This window comes from Diuraphis noxia, unplaced genomic scaffold (assembly GCF_037042655.1).
Source record: "Diuraphis noxia isolate RWA-SAM2 unplaced genomic scaffold, SU_Dnox_SAM2 contig0003, whole genome shotgun sequence".
NCBI classification, from domain to species: Eukaryota; Metazoa; Arthropoda; class Insecta; order Hemiptera; family Aphididae; genus Diuraphis; species Diuraphis noxia.
Genome location: NW_028301713.1, coordinates 66,466,899 through 66,489,373, shown reverse-complemented (window position 1 = coordinate 66,489,373; position 22,475 = coordinate 66,466,899). Strand labels below are relative to the sequence as shown.

Sequence of the window (22,475 nt, the reverse complement as noted above, 5' to 3'; positions counted from 1 at the left end):
ACAACACTAAAATAAAATCGTTATTATTGATTATTTGATATGTTATTTTATTTCATCCAAATTTGAATTTAAAATAATTGTAAAAAAAATTATGTATAGGTATATATTTTAGATTTTTTGGTTACAGAATGAACTAAAATATACTAAACATGGATTCTTATTTTAAATTTTCAATCCTTTGCTAAACAATTTGAACTTTGAAAAACCCATTAACGTGATTTAAATGTTAAATTGAAGTAAATATATGGTATATATCTAAATAATTTTCATTTTTTGATTACATATATTTGTTTTTATAATAATTATAAACATTGTTATAATATTATTCAATATCAATCTGAACAATGATAGGTACCTTTACGATTAAAGCACAAACAATATTAAAAGGTATTGTATCTTAAATCATGGTACCTACCTACTGACAGCGATAAAGTGATATTTTCACATTGGTCTGCGCTACCGACTATATATAGCTTGTACAGTGGCGCAACTGGGTTGAAGGTTGTAACCTAGGGGGCTAGGTGGTTGGGTTAATGGGTTAAGTTACGTAGATACCTAAGAATTCTTATATTATTAATTGTTGTATTTGTATTTGTTAGTATTATTTATGAGTGCAACTTGACTACCTTAGTGCAAATAGGGGGCAGAAATCTAAATATGAATTTAATTATTATTATCATACAGAATTAATAATAATAATATAGTTTTATAAAATGTCTTATAGCGACCCAAATTGTGATTATTTTTAGAATTATAATTTAATATTTAGGTAATTTATTTTTTGTTTTCCGAAAATGTCAGGTTTTTTGGAAATCTTTTATATTAATATTCAACTCAATTTAGGTATTTTATTCTAAGGTTCTCTGATGCCGCTTTAAGGCTTTAAACCCACCCTGGGTCTAACTTTTGTTATTCCTACCTATAGTTATAGGTAATTCGATTTATTTGTAACAAAACCGAACCTACTGCATATTTGCTGATGTATCTTCAAAACTTTTCAACTGTCTACAGTTATTTTTATTTTATAGCTATTTCATTGTGTTAAAACGATTTTTCCGAATGGTCCTTAAAGATTCAAAAGAAGTTTAAAAGTTGATTTGTTGATGTGTTTTTTTACACAGACATTTAAACGTCATATCAATTTTTCAATACTGTGCTACAGCCTATATACTACGTCTATATTATGATGGTGTTAAAACACTCGCAGTATATAGCTTGAGAATTTAATACCAATTTAATTTCAAACCATTTTAACGCCATCATATAAACGTAGTAATAGATACCAAATATTACAACATAGTTGTATGGATTTCGATTTGTCATTTAACAGGATATCTGATAGGTCATAGGTAGGTACTATGCAAATACCTAGGTACTATATAATTGTACCTACTTTAAGTACAAACTAAATACATTGACAGTAAATACTAAAAATTAAAAGTATGTGAGATAAACATTGAAGCATGATTAGTATGAGTCAATTTATTTTATAGATAGACATTAGGATTCTGCAATGTACTCAGTGTGCTTTATGTTCTGAGCAACATTGTTGGTATGCAAAGCTAATGCTGCAGTTCGGCACTCTTCTTCTAGAACACCAGCAAAAACCTCAAAGTGATGGTTTATTCCTTTGAGGAGATGTATGCTAACTGATCCACCTAAGCCTCCGGGTCCACTGGCATCCTCATATCCATAGAAAACTCTTCTCGCTCTGCTGTGCACCAATGCCATCGCACACATCACACATGGTTCTTTGGTTACGTAGACATCATATCCTGTGCATAAGTATGGCCCAGTCTTGTCATCATTGATCCTAGATGTTTTAGCTATAGTAGATGAGGGGTTCCACGCTCCACCTCCTTGAGTCTTGGCCACTTTATCTACCACACACATAATTGCATGCTTTACGGGGTGTTCGGCACGAAAATCACCACTTTGGGCTACAATCAAATTGTTTAAAGGATTGACTACCACAGCACCAACTCCACCAGTTGCACATGCCAATGCCATTCTCATGTATCCATCAATAGTGGCAAGTTCAAGTTGGTTAAAAAAATCACCACTCAATATTGACTCTAGCCGTTTGTCTGGATGAAAGTTGCATGGCCACAGCTTACGAGCTTGTAGGTTCTGGCTACATGTTTTTGGCATGCAAGCCGGGACTGGTATGATTTCAGGCTGACCTGATAGGCCAGCAAAATTAAATCCTTTACTTTCCAATTCCGCCACACACTCTTCTGGATTTAAATCTTTGGCCAACATTAGTATTATGGTTTGATTTTTAACACGTTTAAGATGAGTCAATGACTTTATCACAGACAATTGTCCAAGACTCTTAACAATCTTGCTGGTTGAGGTTCGATCAATAATAGTGTCTACAAACACATTCACTGTAGTAATATTGTTGGTTGTCACATTCTCTGGCAATACTGGTCTCAATGCCCAATTCATTGGAAGTCTAGATCGCTTTGGTTCCATCTTAACAAATCTGTAACAAATTTTTATTCTATAAGAAATACATTTAGGGTTGTGTTTTTAATTCAAGTTATGTTAAAATTAAAAATTCAACAAAATGGTTACAATAATATATTTTCATAAGCTTTTAAAATATTTAAACATGAAAAAAGTGATTTCTTAAGTATTATTAGTAATTATTATATTAGATAATATAGATAGCTCACTGATTTTACAGTTTTAATAAGTGTAAATACTAAATATTGTACAATGGTAATAGAAACATGGGTAATTCATTATTATTAACAGTTTAATTGTCAATGAAGGATATTGTCCATACATATTTTTTAATATGAATCTTAAATGGAAAATTTATTTATTTTTAATCAATATATTATAAAAATAAAAATATCTTTACTCTATATAACATCTTAGACAATAGATATAGCATTTGTAAAACTAGTGAATAAAGGAAAAAAAGTGGACATTATGTACAAAAATAATTTTATTTTACATAATACTAATTACACCATGTTTAATCATTATAAAAAATATAGGATAATAATAAAACTATCACAGTTTTTCTTTTATGTATACTTTTTATAAAAAAATTAGAAGAAAATTAAATAAAATCAAAAATTATAAAAAAATATTGAGAAATATATAACAGACAATACATTCTAACTATGAAAAAAGTACATAACCTAGTCAAAAAGTGATTCACTGTCTAAAAATTTTAATTTTAAATATATAAAATATGATAATTGTATTTGTATTTTCATACACTTTGTTTCATAGAAAGTAAAAATAAATCCATAATATTTATATGTAATAAATAATAACTAATGTTTTTTTTTCAGTCTTATCATATTTAATTTAAACATCAAATCGATGGCACGCAGAAAATCCTTCTTCATCATATTCCTCTTTAGTTACCACAAGTGAAAAAAAATCTGGATCTTTACTTAATAAATTTCCTCCATGCCAAGCATATGTAATGGGGCTGAAAGTTTAAAAACGAATTTATACAATTTATTATTGTTAAATTTGTAAAATTGTTTACTTTTCAGGTACAGTTACTGAAACATCAAATTCATCAGGAGCAAGAGCCCGCACTTCTTTAGTAAGGCGCTCTTCAAAACCAGGAAAACAACCGTTACCACCAGTTACAATGATATTGTTATATAGATGAGATCTAGTCTCTTCTGGGCATAAATTTATACTTAAAACAATTGCTTCTGATATACCCATTTGTGGTATTCCAATATCATTTGGATGGAATAAAATTTCTGGTATTGTAAAACGTTCATTGTTCATGCGTAAAACTTGCTAATATTAAAATTGGTAACAATTAATAATATATCAAATACCTTACTGTAAAAATGGCATCATAATTTTAACTTACCTGATCTTTATCTATAGTTCTGCTCACTGAAGTTTCATCTATTGTTCTTATAATTCCTCTATTCACAGTTGTATAATCAGGTAAAATATAGTCTCTGACAATAGTATTTTTTGGCCATTTCATTTTTGCGATTTTCAGATCTCTATCAAAATCTGTAGACATAAAACACAAGTCTTCCTTGCATTGATTCATAACGTATGTTTCTTCCATAACATGTAACTGTCGGTATGATATCACTTCTTTCAAATGATTAGTAAGAATTTTGCCTCCAACATTGACTCGTAATATTCCGGGCTTGAATTTTTGTTTTAAAATGTAAGGAACAATATGTGTAAAACTATAGCCGGTTTCAACAACCAAGCAACATTTGGTGGATGGTTTATTGTGGTGATAATGGTAGCAAGATAGATTTCCAGCTACAAAAAACATGTTTAATGTACTTATCATACAAAATGAGTAGGTAGACTTAAGTAATTTATTTACCATTAGTTCGCAATAAAGCTTGGAACTCATATTCTTCAAAAAACATTTCGGTCATTCCTTCCTGAATAGAATTAAAATTGAAATATGGTTCAGTTACAATTAATGGCATTTCAAGAAAGTTGGCTTTACAACAATCTTTACTGAAAATATAATCCCATACTGTTTTCTGAATATCCCAATTCAACAAGTAACCCTAGAAGTGTGGCAAATAAAAATACTATCAGACGGAAGAATTTACTAAATACATTTGAATGCATAATACTATTATATAAAGTATTTTAACATTCAACAAAAACGACAAGCACTCATTCAGCAATACCTTTTGAAAGCCCAACATAAAGTACAATCCCGATTTGTCACGGCACTCTGAAAGCTGATCACCGATAAATGTTCTACGCCGTTCGCTTTTGGCCTTCATAATATAATTGGGTATAATCCTGAAGTCAATTATAACAATTAGGTATATTGTATATTATATTGGACCAACGTCTGACAATGTCAACACGAGTGTCTTACTTGGGCGCCTCGTCGTCCGTGTGACCAACTTTGGCCGTGTATGCACCATTGTCTAAGATGTAACTTTTCGTGGCCATCGTGTACAAAATCGATTCAGGTAATAACGAATAACTGCTCTACGCGTAAACGCCGTAAACGCAACGTCGTCGTAGCGTCGTGCCGAATGCCGATGTCAGCCGCGGCAAAATATAACATCACGGTCACGTTATCACTGTTTTCGCCTTTTCGGCGTAAAATACTAAAATATACACGCGGGACGTACTATGTGATAACGGTTAGTGGGTTGTTGTCATCATTGGTTCTCAAAATGGTGCATCGGTGCGTAATTGGTTCTCAAACGTAATGAAATAAAAAAAAAGAATATTGACAAAACCGCGCGTAAACTCGTAGGTATAAAATAAAATATTTATAGTATAAAATATTACCTAAATGTAAAGGTAATTACCTGGAGAAATTACCGTGAAAAAGCACGATATACCTAAAATTAAAATATAAAAAAACGTCTTTTTGTATACAGACCGAAAGGTCTACGGAGTGCGCGTGAATGCGTGATAGTAATATAATACTATAATAAGACATTAGGGTGGAAACGACAATAATCAATACCGTACAACTTGCGGGGCGGTCGTTCGTGTATGCCAATGCGTGTGCGTGTACGCTGCGTCCGCGGATAGAATCGACAGTTTTTCCGATGTCCACGATGAGATAAAAATAATATTATTATGTTTGTGTTAATATAATAATTCCTCCAATACATCGAAACATTTGAAACCGACAGCGACCGTTGTATAATATTATACACACGCATGCATATTGTACGCAAAAACAATGGCTGATTCCGAGTTCGAAGAATTCAGGCAAATATTCGAATCGCTACCACAACACCTCAGGGCGTCCGCGCAGACTTATACGTAAGTTAAAACAGCACAGTTTTTTTTTTTTTAAACAATACATACATAGCTACATTATAATATATTTAATAATTTGTATTTAAGGTACATATAATACATACTTTCGTGCGAGTCCCACAGCTATATGTTACAGAATATTATTATTATTATACTACTATTACTATATAGAACTCGCGGAGTCCAGTTGCGTACTTTTGGCTGTGGAGAGGGATGAAAGTCAAGTGGGGAGGTTATTATGTATAGGTTTACTGAGCTCAATAGCCTTTCCTAAATACATATATTGATTGATAAATACCTTTTTCGGACTAATCCTTAATATTTAATTAGTTTAGTGGTCCACTAAATACATACAGGTACATCGCCTGCCTAGCTACTAATTACTTTGTATAATATAGTGATACCTTCTTATATAAGCAAATTGTATATAAATACAATAATAATATGTGATGTCGTTAAACAATATTTTACTTTTTATCATCGACGTACCTATAGTTAATTTTTAAGTGGATGGCAGAGTGTATACTTTGGCACAACTATTTTTGTGTGCGCTCCATTGACCTGTCATATAAGAGTTAAAATATAATACCATGAAAACCTCAATTCGTTAATACAATATAATATTATACAGTTTTATTAATCTAATGTGTATTTAAATATATAGTTAACCGTGATGGCATGATGTTTAATAGTTATCATAAATTCCATTCAGGGCCGGATTTACGCCTATATAGACCAGTGAGGCCCGTGCTTAGGGGTTAGGGCAGCAAATTTTGTATGAAATCGAAAAATGTTATAGATAACATAGGTATACGATTAAAAATGTTTTATTGTTTATTAGAATTTATAATTACTTGTTTTGTTTATAATGACTACTGCAGATCTAATTTCTTTAAAATTAAATAAAAACTAAATTTTTTTCTTGGGTTAGAGGTGACATATTTAAAAGGTCCAAGGGCAGCACCTGTTCTAAATCCGGGATTGGTTCTATTTTCTATATGTAGTGCGAGTGTTTGATGATAGTTGTTTTATAGTTAAAGCGTGATGTCGTTATTCATTGGGCGAGTTCCATCGTAATCTACAGGTGAAACACGTATGACCATCCACCCACAAATTGTTTTTGGAAAAATATATCCCAAATAGGTATTGTAATCACAATAGTCAATTTTGTTATTCACAAAAATAATTCTTTATTAATTATGAGTTACGCTTAATCCATTATTTTTAAAAAAAACATAGAAATGCTATCAAAATGAATTAGCTTTCTTTAGCACCGCTTTATTCTTCAATAGGATACAGTATAGTTAATTATCTTGCTACTTACATAATAATAAACGCAATAAAAAATATCTTTCTTGAAGATTATAGCGATGTTGAATGTTATCAAGTACCTTTATAGGCTCTTATTTTATATATGTATAATATATAATTCATAAACCTAAAATGTAGGTTATCTATTACTGTAATACTTGTCTATATCTATATATTTTTAATAATTTATTATTGAGATATTAACAGATTACAAATATGAAATAAGTTCATTGTTATAAGAGTTATAAAAAAATACGATAAATAGATTAAAATATATTAAAATTTTATTATTAATAAAACTATCTATAATCATAATTTTTGGCAATTGTCACTATATAAACATGGTTTAGATAAAGATTATCTTAAGATTTATTAGGGCTAAAAACTCAGATTTAGATACTAAGTGTCCAAGTGCTCATAATAAAAATTGTATTTTTTACGTATTTATTATCTTGTTATATTGTAGGATCTATATAGTCTAAGCCTCTAAGGTTTACACTATTATAGTATAATATATAGTATACATGCACATATACATGCTTTATTAAGAATGGCCAAATTAATAAATATACCGCAAATTCGTAAATTAAAATACTCTTGATTTATTAAAATAAATGGCTGCATCCGAATCGGTTCCCATACCTGAAAATTGACATCCGAATTGGTTCCCGACATTCCAGGCAACACACTTCCGAATTGGTTCCCGATATTCTAGGTAGGCGGCACACGTCCGAATTGGTTCCCGATATAGACTTACGAAAAAGCAAAATACAATATAATATAAATGAAATAATTAATATTTTAAATGAAAAAATTGATGAATTCTTCGATTTTATTTTAAAAACTATATTGAAAAAGATAGCTCACTTTCCACCAACAATGTGGGCTGAATATACCAGTAGTATAGAACGAGCTACTAATTTATTCTGTGAATCATTTCACAGCAAATTCAACAGTTGCTTTTATTCCGCACATCCGAACATATTTCAATTTATAGATGTACTAAAAGAAGTTCAAATTGAAACTTATATAAAATTGCGAAGTTCGAACAAACTACAAAACCTGAAGTCTAAAAATAAGGAAATATTTATAAAAACAGAAATGAACAAATATAAAAATAACGAAATCAATAGATTTTAATTTTTTTTTAATGTTTGTTATAAGTTTTTACCTCAATAATAGAAAATAATAACTATAAAAAAAATGGACGAATTAAAAAAAGCGATATACCGCCTATATTTATTATTATTTATATTATATTTTTAAATTAAGATTTTAATTTTAAAAAAATGTTTGTTATATAGGTATTATTTATTAGGCCAAAACTTTAACAACTCGGGAACTAATTCGGATATACCCTTTGAAAGAACCCGGGAACCAATTCGGACGCTCCGAAATAAATAAATACACATATAATATAATATTCAATCGAATTCCTATAGTATCCTACTTATAATGTTAATTGAAATTAAAGATAATGTTTAAGGTTGATTAGGTATTTAAAAAATTTAGACATGATTTAAAATATTAAAATATACATTACATAATATATGTAAATATTGTAAATGTATCAGAACAATAATCAAAATCATTAATCCCTGATATTAAACAAAAACTTACATCAACCACAAATTACAAAGAAACCCTTTATTATAATCTTATGGGTTATTAAATCTTTTAATAATTGAATCTCAATAGTTATATGAGTTGTATTTTTTAAAATAATAATATAGATTAAGTAAAACGATTTGTCTATTTATTACTATATACTATTGCACTACTAATACATGATTTTGATTTTAACATTATGATAATATATTATTTTGGATAGACACATAACAGTAAATGGTTTCAATTCGTTACAACGAAAGCAAATAAACCTAGTAATTATTTTAATATTGAAAAAAAAAATTAAAATAATATTGTACGTTTGATGTCGTCATCGATATTGGATGTAGAAACTTAATGTGCTCTCTGAAAATTAAACCCCCTAATGCCAACTGCTATTAGATGTGATGCAGTTGAAGAGTTAGATTAGAAGCCAACATTTATTTTTCACATTTATTTTCTGTCCAGTAAGTTTTTGAAAATTAATGACTATTCAATACGTTATACATGAAACTATAATAGTAGCTTTTATTCAACAGGTAATAAACGTCCAAGGTTCGATACCCGGTTGATGATAACATTTTTTTAATTTATTTTTTTATTTGTTTATCGATTATCAATTATCTTCATATCATTATATCATCAATATCATTATATTATTATTGTTACGTGGTTTATCTACTATTTACGCCTTATACCCATATACTATTTGATGAATTAGCGTATATTCAGTAAAAATAATAAGTACGCACGTATATACAATTGTATATCTTCATAATTTTTTTTTTTTTTTTTTAATTGAGCTAACCCTATTTTTTATTATTATTTATTGACGTTTGAGTAATGAGTATATTATGACATTTCTGAACTATCAAATAGTAGATTGGTTATTAGTTAGTATAGTTACTACCACGTATAAGTACGTATACCTATTGTTTTAGTCCTATAGTCTTAAGTTAAATATCGTTTGTGACCGACGACCATAATATTGCAGTTATATTGATAAAAGGCTGTAGCCTGTATTTGTCCGTTGTCGTCATCATACTGATATTTAATTAAGTAATAACTAACATAAATAGATAAAATTGAATAATAAAAAATGTTAAACTTATAAAATAATTGTAAATATACCTAATTAGGTAAATAAAAACTCAAAAAGAGTCAACATAGTTCGAAAATTTGCAAAATGATAATATTAATATATTTTGATGACAATTTCAAGTTTCTTTGGTTATTCGTTTTTGAATTAAATTGAAATATAAAAAAATAAATTAATAGGAATTTAATGGTTAATCTACACTGTAACTTATAAATACTAACAGTTTTTTTTTTTTTTTTGATCTTGTATAAAACATCGGCTTCTGTTGCCATTAGTTTACAAATTTACAGTAATACTACCTAACCTAACTGTTATAACAGTTTGTATTGTTTGTATTATACTATTACCTATACAAAAAGAATAAGAAGAAAAACTTAACTTTTTGAAGAACAGATTGTACCTATACTTTATCAATTAGCTTTTGTAAAATTAATCAAAAAGTTGTAACTTTGAACTCTACAACCAGAAAAGATAATATATTATTTTATTATGATCATAAAATTGTAAGGAATTACGTATAGATTGTCATGACTAACAGCACATAACTGAAATCAGTGATGATAAAACATTTGGTATAATATATGCCATTTAAAGTTAATGAGTTAATTTACAAAGACTTTTTTGATTTTAAAAATATGAGTAAGAGTATTGGAAACAACTTTAACAAAAATACAAATGGACAAAAAGTTACTTGGAATGACATTAAAATTATAAAAGTATCTAAAGATTTACCAGATAGAATACAATACAAAACATCCTATGATCAAAATGATTTTTTGGAAATTATTGTTTTAAGAAAAACAAGAAAGTCAAAACAAAATAATATATAATTGGAACTAAGTCCTTTGTATCAAACGCCACCTGGTATATCTAAAGAAAAAAAGATATCTTGTTAATTTATGTGATGCTAAATTGCTAAATTCATACCAGATACATATCATTATTTTTTTAAGCAGTTGAACACGATTTCAAATACAGCACCTGTAACTACTGATGATGAAGATTTTAATTAAGTTGTTAAATTTGTTTGTTTTGTTACTTAGTATTTTAATTTTTTTTTTAAGTAAAAAAATAAGTATTATGTTAAATATATTTTTTCATTACCTATAAAACATAATTTTTATAATTTAAACTTTAAAATTAGGTAAATGTTACCGGATATTTTTTTATTTTAGTTTATGCTGTACAATTTGAATTTTGAAGTAGGTATAAAGATTATTATTATTATTATTTAAACATAATACATTATTTCAAAAATATAAAATGTCAGATGTTTATTTTAAATACTTCTTTATGATATTATTATAATAATAAACATAACATTATTAGGTTATGTTTTGTTGGTTGTATTTTGTGAGCATCTTATTGATTTTATTTATTCATTCATTTTAAAAGTAATAAGGCAAAAAGCCAAAAAATGTAGTGTAACTAGGTACCATTTCTATGCATAAAGTTGGAATTCAACATTTAATATGTAACCTCACCTAATGCAAAAATGACACAAAATAAGACTGCCATATTACTATATTAGTGTTTATGGCTTGTATTTATTTAAAAATGTAATGTATTACTGCACTATATCAAAAATGTAGCAGTATTGTATGAAGAAATATAATTTAAAACCGCCATTAAGTTAAATTCTATTAATAGCAATAAGATATTAATATCGTAATCTACACTTTTAAGTCTAGTTCAAAGTACAGATAACTTTGTTAAATATGAGGTTTAAATCTTTGAAATAACTTTAAACTTACGTTCTCAATTAACTTAAAAATGATTTTTCTCTAAACAAAAAATCTAAAGAAGAAGCGGTCTTGCTCCAAGAGTGCGATATCGTACGCAAACAAATGATATTAGCAGAATACATTTATATTAAAAATATTTAAAATGGTTAACAAAATGCTTTGTTTCAAATGTCACCTTGGTGTACATTCTAAGTTAAAATTTTCGTAAAAAATAAAATCTAATTGTCTTGGAATTGTTATAAATTACCTAATTTTTAGAGGTTAATTTAAATATACATATATAGGTGTATCACTGTATCGTATGTGCTAAAGGCTAAAGCGTTTTTAAAATTACGATAACTTAATCCACTAATTTTTAATAATACCTTGAAAAAACAACAAATTAAACTATAAAAAATATAGCTGTTTATATGTATATAATATATAAATATAAATCAATATCAGTTCCGTAGGAAATTGTGCTTGTGTGCATTAATATGTACAATTAAGATGAAAATCGGTTCCTCTGCGCGTCATCACTCGATACTCAGTCAAAGTAGAACCGATCTCAACGGCAGAGCGTCTAGCAGGAATGCGCTGAATCGGCGTGTTCTCTAGCTGGACAGTGAAATGTATATGTTAGTATAGTTCTGTTTTGGTAGATTATCGGCTTTAATAAAACAAATAATTCGATTATATATTAACTTGGTATCACACGATACAGATGACTAACTGCCTATATATGATAATATCATATAGGTAATTATAACTATCGAGGTTAGGATGTATGTTTATCGCATTACGTTTTTTGAAGGTCAAGATAATTGAAAAACCTTTTTTCCTATAGATTTAATTATTAATATTTAATATTTTTAAACATAATCATAAATAACGTAAATAACGAAATAGGTGCAATAAATTAATGAGGAAGTTATTACTATTGATGACAACTTACAGTTGAGTTTTTCAAGGACATACCTAATACATAATTACATACGATAAATATTTTCAAATCAAGCAGCAATTACATTTGCTTGATTGTATAGAAGTCATGAAATATAAATAAAATCTTTGTTTTCACATACAAATCAACTCATTTATTAATAATTATAAATAATGTTATTAGTAAAAAAATAATATTATTTCATTAGTTGTATATTACATTAGTAAACGATTTGATACAATATCATTGCCTATTAACAACTCACGTACATGTTTAAAGTTTTAATTTATTAAATATTAAAATGCATACTTGTACTTTTTAAAGGTTATGCTATAATATGATCATATAACATGGTCAAAATTTATTCATCATATTATTTAACATTCAAGGTCTCGACCCTTGCTTTACTATATAAATCGTGTAAATTTAATTTGATTACTATTTTGAAATTGTACTCATCTTAATTTCTTATTCAATGAAGTACTTATAAGAAATTTTTAGTAGGTACTATAATTTCAATGTGAAACTTAAGTTCTTGCAGACTTATATTTAAAAGGTTGTCATTTTATCATTTATTTTTAATGATATACCTATTTTTGTATTATATAATTTCTGTTAAATTTGTCTTTGGTAGGTACTAGCCTTCTTTTCTTAATTAATTTGTTACATTTTATAAAGATTTTAAATTTTAATTGTTGCCGTTTTGCGCCCTAATGTGTTTACAATTTTCAAAAACGCTTTTGATTACGTCATTACGTGCCCAAACTGTTACACTCCATTTCTATTTGGTTATTAATTGTTCATACCAGGTGATTCTTTTATCATTGAACATTCATTATTACAAAAACTATAAATATTTTGAAAAACAAATTTTTTTTTAATTTTTTGAACGTAATCGGACAACATACAGTTTTAATTTCATAATACACTACAAAGCAGAATATTTGTTTATAAAAATCGAATTTTTCAACTATAAATCTATAAAACATTACTGAAATAGACGCATTTTGAGTTACAGTTCTGAAGAGGGAGGTTACAGCCTTCCTGTAACAAAACTATCAACTCAAATAACCCATATATAATCTATTTATAAAATCAAAAAATGATTTTCGAGTTTAATTTTCTTTTTATCACTATCATAGTTATTTAAGGACTCAATTATGAGTTAATATCATGACATGGCTTGCTATGTCGCATAAATTATCGGGTGATCGCCCATCTGATAACAAGCAAACAGATAGGTAGATGCTTAAGACTATAATATAATATGAAAACTCAACATAATTAACAACTATTATTATTCATAGATTAATGTTTTTTTTTTTTTTTTGTAGTGAATATGATGGTTAAAAGTGTATACCTATTTTATGATTAATATGATACGCTTTTATATGTTTATCAGTGGCGGCTCGCAATTAAATTCATTGGGGAGACTGACAATTTATAATGTAATTTCTTATATTATAATCAAGTTTTTGACTTGTGTATTATAACAATAATATCATTAGGTACTACACGGGACGATACAATGTCGAATAACTAAATTCAATCATCTAATACGGATGCAACGACACGCTGTAGATTTTAGGAGTTAACTGAAATTTGGATACACAATTGAGTCTCTTAAACGGCAGATTCCCAAATATCATTGTTATCGATATTTTTCGCCCGTATTATTATTGAATGATACCCGTATTCTCATCATTAATGTAAAAATAGAAAACAAATATTATATTATCAATTTTAATATCGAAAACCATAATTATTATTTTTTAAATGGATAAAAATATTAAATTATAATATAATTTTCTTCAAACTTTTTTATTTTGTTACTACTTTTATTATGGGGAGTCGCCGTCTCAAAGACCCCCGACGAGCCACCACTGATGTTTATATAAAATCATAACAATTTTTAAGTAGATAAAGTAGACAGGAGTGTAAGATTGATATCTATGCTAAGGAAATTAAATTCAAAATAAACTAAGATAATTGTATGTTTGTATTGTAATAACTCTAGACGTATCTATTATTCGTATAAAATGTACAAAATTAAATTAAATATTATATTAAAGAAGATATTGTATATTATTAAATCCTCTATCATGAAAAAAATTAAATTCAATAAAATACAATTTTTGAATGAGTGTGTCTGATTATGCATCTTGTGATTGCAACTTTGGACTTTTAAACGATAGGAAGTTGCATCACAAGATGCAAGATCGGACACTCGCTCGTTTTTCATCATCAAAAACCCTCCACTCGCTTGTGACGAATACCACGCTGACCTTTCAGTTCAACACATCAATACATCATCCTAGATTGCACGAAGTACCGGGACATAAGAAACAACCTAGCAATAATACCACCGAATATGGAAGAAGCACACAATGAAAACAACATCTCTAAAATCATTAAATTTTAACTAAAATTAATCTTACAAACAAATTTTAACAATGTACAAAGCTTTTTTCGTAGTCTAAGTCTCAATACAATTAGTAAGTTTTTCTCTCCTTTTTATTTGTAATTTACACTAGGCTAATGGCCTGTGACGTCAGTCTTACTTTTAATAAATAAAAAAAAAGTTAGAAAAAAGTTGAAACTTTACAACATTAACGATTATCGTGGTATTAAGTATTTGATTATTTAAAAATATATATCACGGAATTAACTGGAAAACACACTTAAGCAATCTTAATTTTTTGTTTTTTTCGTTTTTAGTTTATAAATATCAATACAATTTTATTCGTTGGGTCGAAAAGCTTGAAAATTTAATAGAAGATCTCCCATAACTTTATATAAAATAGTACGTACTACCATTGATTATAGAATAGATTCTATAGTCAATGATAGATAGATAAATAGATATTCTATAATCAATGGTACTACGTACCCATATTTTTTAAAAAACAAAATAATTAATATAGTATGTACAACATATAATCCTAGACTGACAAAGTTTCTCCGCTCAGAATTGTTTTTCGTGTACAGTGATATTATATCATTAAATTAAAATGTAATACCATCCATTACAGTAACCCACTTTTAACATACTGTACAGCAGATGAGCGACATCCATTTACCCTCTTTTTTATTATTTTAAATTTAAAGTAGGTACCTATTATTCCACGATTAAGTACCTACTTGGGGAGTCTTATTTAATCTGTAGTAGAAATTCTATGTTATATACTTTTTGATAATTAGTTTACTTATTATCATATTTTAAGCTTATTTTATTCGATTATGTACCTAACAGATGGTCTAATAAAATAATTTCCAAAATAGGCATTACACTAATAAATACTAAAATACAGATAATATTGAAATATTAAGTATTTAGCCTAATTACTATTTACGATCAATCTTAACTTAGTCGAATTTAGAAAATTTCTCTTAAGAAAATGTGTTAACGCAAACCTGCATGACGTGTTGCCTTTGTCTTGAAAACATTCAAGAAAGCGAATTTAAGTTCAGTAGAACCAATTTTGTATTATTAGTTTTAAATGTTTTAATATTAAGATTTAATTCAAAAACCATCGTACAAACATTTTAAACCGATAATGTGGTTAATCAGGGCCGTATTTAGGAATTTGATACCAGGGGGCGACAAAAAAATCGCCTCATTATACCGCAAATACAAATTTAATGTTATTTAAAAACAATAGGTACCTATATTGTATTGGCCGATTGGCGATATATAATTTTTTTTTAGATACACTGTATTTTGTAAGGAAGTTTCATTTCAAAAATATTAGATCATTAAATATTGAAAATATGAAAAATTGGCCACTCTCTCATATTCAGCCACCTGGGGCAACAACACCCTGTAGCCCCCCCCCCTAAATATGGCCCTATGGTTAATATTTTTATATATTTTAATACAATATTATAATTTAAAGCTATTATACCACACAACATTGGTTTTACTGAATGAAAATTGATATGTTAAATGTTTTTAAACCGATGAAGGTAAAAAACGGAAACACTATCTGCGTGAAACTGATATACTATACAATATGTAGTATCCGTCTTGCAAGTGATGTATATAATATAGTATGACACATTTTATGCTCAGCAGATAACATTTAACTATTATCTAAGAAACATCATAGGACTTTTGTATTGTATTTTAATTTTATCAAGAGTTATGAGTATTTTTAGATGTACAATCTTGTTACACACTTGTTAGACTTAAACAGCAAATGTTGGTTAATTAATTTCCCTTTAAACGTTAATACTTAGTACCTATTGTTTATAATGGGTATCTACTTATTTCATTTGATTTATTCAAATTTTTAAATATATTGTATACTTGTAGGGTATTTATTACTTTACGACTTATAATTATATTTAACTTTTTGCTGTTTAGTCTAGTTCACGATGTATTATCAGACGAAGAGTCATCGACTGAAGCTACAATTAACAAAAATCTTGCCATCAATAATGCTTTCAACGTGTTTTCCATTTCAGACGACGATCAAAATGAGCCAAAGAATAAGTAAGACATTGTATTAAGACTTTAAGTGTATAATATAATAGTAAATAAATTTCTTTAAGATTAACACTCATATCTGCATTTTACAGTAATATTGTGCGCTTAAGGCATGAAAAAAGAAGGAGAAAATTACCCGAATTACCAAAAAATAGAAGTAATATTTGTTTTTATTTCTGATTGCAAACCAAATGTCATATTTAAAGAAAACAATAAGTCATCAATACACACTAATAGCGTAGTTTCTCAAACTTAAATAATGTTATACATCTATATTAATTGACAACTGTTATAATTTTAATAGTGCAAAAAACGACTCTTTAATTATCTGATTATATTAAGTGTTGATAAAAACAATATATTGATTTCAATTGAAAGGGCATTTGGTTATTCGTTTAAATTATCGAATGACTAACGTGAACAATTTATAAATACCTATTCGAAGCTGGTTCGGTGTTAAGCTTGGCCGATGAATTAGGAGAAGTATTTTCGCCTGACAGAAGGAAATCGTTCGTATCGGGACTTCGAGATTCTGAATGTCGGTCTCCAGACTCGGGTATATCATTAGTCCATTCGCCCGAAAGAGCCAAATCTAGTTCACCGCAACAAATCGGTAACGAGTTCATTATAATGAAATTATAACACTTATATCTCTTACGCTGGCGACTTATCGCAATGAAACCTTAATTTGACTACTGTTTATGCACAGACACTCCAACTCCAGCATCGTCGTGTTCATCGAGTCTTCCACTATCTCAATTAGAGCTATTAGAGGCCACACACAGAGGACTGTACAAGTTCGTTCCTAGACACCGGGACGAGATGGAAGTGGATATAGGTGATCCGATTTACGTGCAAAAGGAAGCCGAAGACTGTTGGTGTGAAGGTAAATTTATTGTTATTTACTCTCCACGGGAATATCGATACCAATGTTTTAACGCTACTAGTTACTACAATATAAAAATCCTATTGCAGTACTTTATGACATATATTGACAGGTTTTCACTCTTTTCAGGAGTTAACCTTCGCACCGGAACTCAAGGAGCGTTTCCATCCGCGTATGCGGTAGACGTCGAGTACACGGATTTCGATTCTGCGACGCCCAAGGTGAAACGAGAACGGTTTCTTTTGGGATACATGGGTTCAGTGGAGACAATGTGGCACAAAGGCAATTCTGTGCTATGTCAAGCCATACGCAAGATTACTGAACGTCCCAATTGCAAACCACAATCGTGCATACTTGAGGTGTCAGACCAAGGACTTCGAATGGTCGATCGTGCCAAATCTTCAACGATGGTAAGCGTTGCACTATTTACACGTAACTATTTATGTACATAGGTCATAAGTGTTCACACGCAACACTCTGCATGGATTAATTTTAAATACCCAATTCTATAGTAATAATTATTGGCTTCTAATTAATAGATGATAGATAGGTACACCTTCAATATTGCAGTCATAAATTTCTTATCTACTTGTTTTAGTGAATTTTACTATAATATATATTTTACTCGTGGTATACCCATCAATCAAATTGAATACATATAGGTACTTATATCACTTTTTATGTGGTGTTTGTTTTGAATACATATTTATCTGAAATATATACATAAATATTGTACTTTTCAATTTAGCAGACTAGAGATTCGAGTACACCATGTCAAGATTATTTTTACTCTTTAAAGAACGTATCGTTTTGTGCATTCTACCCGGAAGATAACCGATACATGGGATTCGTAACTAAACATCCGACATGTCAGAGGTTTGCGTGCCACGTGTTTAAAGCAAACGAATCGTCGAGGCCAGTGGCGGAAGCGATCGGGTAAAGGATTTCACGCGTATTTTATTCGTTCAGAAATAATACAAATATAACATCGTATTCGTTTTCTTAGACGTGCTTTCCAAAGATTCTATCAGAAATACATAGAGACAGCGTATCCAGTGGAAGACATATACATCGAGTGAACGGAAGAAATCCATGATCGTCGTCGCAACATAATATTATTATATTAGGGACTCTGTGATATGTTTGAAGACGGACAGAACCGTTTGAAAATTATGAGCGATAAAAAGGAATGTTAGATATTGTGGTGCATTAGCGTTCTAATGCAACAAATTTAACATGTGATAACATACCAAATATCTAATGCATTTCATTTATAACTAGATCAGTATTATTTATTTTGCTCCTTGTTAATTTTCCCAAATACGACTACACTTAATATTATATTATAGCCTTCACAAGTTCTAAACAATCTAAAAAGAAATAAGGATAATATATTATATTGTATTTGAATGATTATTATGTTTTTATGAATTCACTTGTTAATATTGAATGTCTGAATGGAATACTACCTAGCTTTAAATACAAATCAAAATATAATTTTGTTTATAAAGTTTTGAGTTTTCAGTCATTAATTTTAAAAATTAATAACATATGCCTAATGTATGTATTAGGAATTTGTCAAATATTGCATAAAGCACTTGTTCATGCTGTATTGCAACTAAGTAGTTACATTATAATTTTGTGGTCCGAGTGCAAACCAGAAATATGAAAATTTTAATGGCGGCTAGATAACCAAAAAGATTCTTATCGTTTAACTATAGGTAGGTAGGTAAAAAAGAATATAATTGAAATATATATACACAAGATAAGGCATTGTAACCTATGCAATGGTTGTTTTCATGGTGATGGGAATGAGCAAATTTATGATATCCTATAATTAGTATTACTGAATATAGTATGCACATCACTTGTATACATTAAATATTCTAAATATATGAGGTATTATTGTATCTATTACAAAGTATAAGCCGATGTTTAAGCAAATTCTTTTAAATTGTTTGTAACAGTGTTACATTAAACTAAGTTAAATATATTTACAATATAATAAAATATTCATAACAAAAGGATATACTTACTAATATAAGACAATAGCCTAATAATTAAATAATTGACAGCGGGAATTAAAAAAAAGTACACATAATATATTATTTAGAACTTTTTTTTGTAAAATAAGGATGTACACAGTTAATTAAAGTTTAATACAAAACTTGAATATTAAAATAGGGTCAAAATGAGTTAATATCACAGAATTTCTTCACCAACTCATACAATAAGATTGTATAACAAGTTTATTCATTATTGTATTATTTTCTTTCCGGTCTCATTTGACTTCTAGGTCCGCTTTTTCCATTGTTACCTTTGAATGTATTTGGTTTCATATTTTGTTTTCCAACTCCTGTCCGTCTTGCATTGCTTATTGTATTTCCATTGGCTCCTGGAAGTGGTTGTGGTGGAGGTGCATTTAGATTTACTTCACTCATATTGATAGATTCATTGAATGTCATGATAAAATCACCGATTTTTTCAATTTCACCATTTTTACCAACATACAGTGTAAGACAATTTCTAAAGTAAATTGCATAAGCTCTGTGAACACGTATTATATCACCTGGATATAAGAATGAACCAGGTTCATCCCAAACAGAAAAATTTATGCATGCTGAACTATCAGCTACTTTCACTGTTCGAACTTCGTGGTTATCTTTAAGTTGTACAGCAGGATTTACTTCTAATACTATGCACATAACAGTTATGTTGTTTACATTATTATGAATATCTTTAATCAGTGTCAAAGGAGTATCTGGATTAATAGGTTTTGGTTTACTAATACTCATCATTTTTAAACAGATAATTTTTTTTTAAACTAACTTTTAAATTACTTCTAGGCTATTAATAAGCTAGGTGATACCTAATTAGTTATTAGGTATGTTGTGTCTGAAACAATTAAAAACAAAACAAAACAATTAAAATTAGAACTAAAGAAAAAAACTTTTTAACTTCACTTTAAATTAAATTCAAAGGTAAATATGACAATTTAAATTATAAGAAAATAACAACTTCACTACATATGTAAAAAAACTTTATGATTATATACACACACTTTATTAATAAGTATAGAATATGAAAGTATCATTTAGGTTTTAGTGTTACTTAATAAAGTTTTTTTTATTACATTTAACTTATATCGGATTTATAATATTATGCTTTTACTTATTGAGTTTTTCCTTCATAATATTATATCTTTGGGTATTGGATTTTTAAATTTAATTCTATATGCTGCAAAACTATTGATTATAAAAGTGTTAAACCATCACTATATAGTAAAGGAATGTGTGTAATGTATGGTAGTTTTATGATGGTGTTTTAGTAAAATATTTTTAAAACATCACTGAGATGATTGTTGTAGTGAGTTATTTGTGGGTTGCTTTTTGGGATCTAATCAGCTTGTACTTCGCGGAAGAATGCAAAAGCATTTCCCGCGGCATCGTCAGTTAAAAATGAAAAAAAAAATCAGCTTGTGCATAAATAACTCAGTAAATAATAATATAATATTCCGATAACATAATGCCGGTAGTTAAAAGACTAGGAACATTTCAATTAGAATATGAAACAAAATCAGGAAAGATATTTTGCTATAGTAGTCTAACACTTATTTGTTCTCGAAATAAAAATAATAATAAATCTTCATTAAGAACTTAATTTTAATAAATATTAACCAAAGAAGTGGTAAAATATTAGTAAGTTTACTTGCAATAATACATCAAAATTAATTGGCTGAATATACTGATTTTAAATTAAAATGTGTATTAATTAGGTTATAATATAATGTTTTAAAATACTATATAACTGGTAAATAGATACAATTTAACATTTTGTCAGGTCCTGAATAAATTATATTTTTGAAACATTTTATTTGAGAAGATATTTAATTTGTCAAATTCCTGTTCTGAAAAATATATAGATTTCATATATAAGGTAGGTATCTCTTTAACTACTTCCAAATAAAAACTAAAAATAATTATGAAAAGCACCTACAGTACCTATTTGTACATTTTCATAACATTTAAAATAGGTAGGTTAAAAATGATTAGGAAGGTATATGTACCTAATTGAAATTAATATCCATTGTTATAATCAAGAGAGTAAATTATCATATCTGACAGATATGATTATATTTATTTAATTTAGATTGTTTAGATTCATTATTATTATATTATTATTTTCAACCGAGGTTTATTTATTATATTAAACTACATTTCTGAGCAAAAACCGTTCCGAAAAGAACATATCATTTCATGATGAACTGGCTGAATAATAACATGATCATAGACGTCACTTACCAAAACCAGTGAAATTTAAGGCACTTGTCTATCTGGAACATCATCCGGAAGTTGAATGTTTGGAAATTATCATAGCGACCGGCATTTGTTAGTGAACATTGAAAACGTGTCAAGATTCACAGCATTCTTAAGGAGGTCAGAATTTGACGTTCGTTGGAAATTAAAAAAAAATTAAAATTAAATTTTTATAAATATTATAAGAGGCCGAGTCCAACCTCATTACTTTATTAGATTTTTTTTAAACAACAGTCCACGATAAGACGACGGTATTATGATTTGTGATCGTTTTGATAACAACCAGTGGTGCCAGACAAAACAGAACGCGTAATCCCCATCAGTTGAACGTCT

At 28.3% G+C, this 22,475-nt stretch overlaps 4 protein-coding genes across 6 annotated transcripts; 1 reads left to right on the top strand and 3 right to left on the bottom strand.

Moving 5' to 3' along the window:
* Window positions 1-1,467: 1,467 nt before the first annotated feature.
* On the bottom strand, window positions 1,468-22,268 carry LOC149057684 (tRNA-specific adenosine-34 deaminase regulatory subunit ADAT3). Of its 2 annotated transcripts, none has more exons than XM_089222215.1 (2): window positions 22,128-22,268; window positions 1,468-2,488 (listed from the first exon to the last, which is right to left on the bottom strand). In XM_089222215.1, exon 2 carries the CDS (start codon window positions 2,476-2,478, stop codon window positions 1,501-1,503), a length of 978 nt encoding a protein of 325 aa, XP_089078341.1. In that variant the 5' UTR covers window positions 2,479-2,488; window positions 22,128-22,268; the 3' UTR covers window positions 1,468-1,500. The 2 variants fall into 2 exon arrangements, with proteins under 2 accessions (XP_089078341.1, XP_089078342.1); XM_089222216.1 differs by lacking the exon at window positions 22,128-22,268 and adding an exon at window positions 5,871-5,894.
* Window positions 2,942-5,277, bottom strand: Arp6 (Actin-related protein 6). Its single transcript, XM_015512711.2, has 6 exons — window positions 4,859-5,277; window positions 4,662-4,779; window positions 4,343-4,535; window positions 3,860-4,275; window positions 3,518-3,783; window positions 2,942-3,457 (listed from the first exon to the last, which is right to left on the bottom strand). Exons 1-6 carry the CDS (start codon window positions 4,933-4,935, stop codon window positions 3,331-3,333), a joined length of 1,197 nt encoding a protein of 398 aa, XP_015368197.2. The 5' UTR covers window positions 4,936-5,277; the 3' UTR covers window positions 2,942-3,330.
* Window positions 5,481-19,336, top strand: Aplip1 (JNK-interacting protein Aplip1). 2 transcript variants are annotated; one of them, XM_089222213.1, is made up of 8 exons: window positions 5,481-5,769; window positions 16,818-16,946; window positions 17,033-17,097; window positions 17,386-17,553; window positions 17,650-17,826; window positions 17,956-18,236; window positions 18,575-18,762; window positions 18,833-19,336. In XM_089222213.1, exons 1-8 carry the CDS (start codon window positions 5,687-5,689, stop codon window positions 18,903-18,905), a joined length of 1,164 nt encoding a protein of 387 aa, XP_089078339.1. In that variant the 5' UTR covers window positions 5,481-5,686; the 3' UTR covers window positions 18,906-19,336. The 2 variants fall into 2 exon arrangements, with proteins under 2 accessions (XP_089078339.1, XP_089078340.1); XM_089222214.1 differs by having other exon boundaries at window positions 5,482-5,769; window positions 18,578-18,762.
* Window positions 19,930-22,269, bottom strand: LOC107164770 (SOSS complex subunit B homolog). Its single transcript, XM_089222217.1, has 2 exons — window positions 22,128-22,269; window positions 19,930-20,721 (listed from the first exon to the last, which is right to left on the bottom strand). The coding sequence occupies exon 2, from the start codon at window positions 20,622-20,624 to the stop codon at window positions 20,091-20,093; it is 534 nt and encodes a 177-aa protein (XP_089078343.1). The 5' UTR covers window positions 20,625-20,721; window positions 22,128-22,269; the 3' UTR covers window positions 19,930-20,090.
* Window positions 22,270-22,475: the final 206 nt, after the last annotated feature.

Coding starts and splice junctions, on each gene's coding strand:
- Aplip1 (XM_089222213.1), top strand. CDS start 5,687: ATGGCTGATTCCGAGTTCGAAGAATTCAGGCAAATATTCGAATCGCTA. Junction 17,098..17,385: donor CGAATTACCAAAAAATAGAA/GTAATATTTGTT, acceptor ACCTATTCGAAG/CTGGTTCGGTGTTAAGCTTG. Junction 18,763..18,832: donor CCAGTGGCGGAAGCGATCGG/GTAAAGGATTTC, acceptor TCGTTTTCTTAG/ACGTGCTTTCCAAAGATTCT.
- LOC107164770 (XM_089222217.1), bottom strand. CDS start 20,624: ATGATGAGTATTAGTAAACCAAAACCTATTAATCCAGATACTCCTTTG.
- Arp6 (XM_015512711.2), bottom strand. CDS start 4,935: ATGGCCACGAAAAGTTACATCTTAGACAATGGTGCATACACGGCCAAA. Junction 4,780..4,858: donor ACGGACGACGAGGCGCCCAA/GTAAGACACTCG, acceptor AATTGACTTCAG/GATTATACCCAATTATATTA. Junction 3,784..3,859: donor GAACTATAGATAAAGATCAG/GTAAGTTAAAAT, acceptor TTTTAATATTAG/CAAGTTTTACGCATGAACAA.
- LOC149057684 (XM_089222215.1), bottom strand. CDS start 2,478: ATGGAACCAAAGCGATCTAGACTTCCAATGAATTGGGCATTGAGACCA.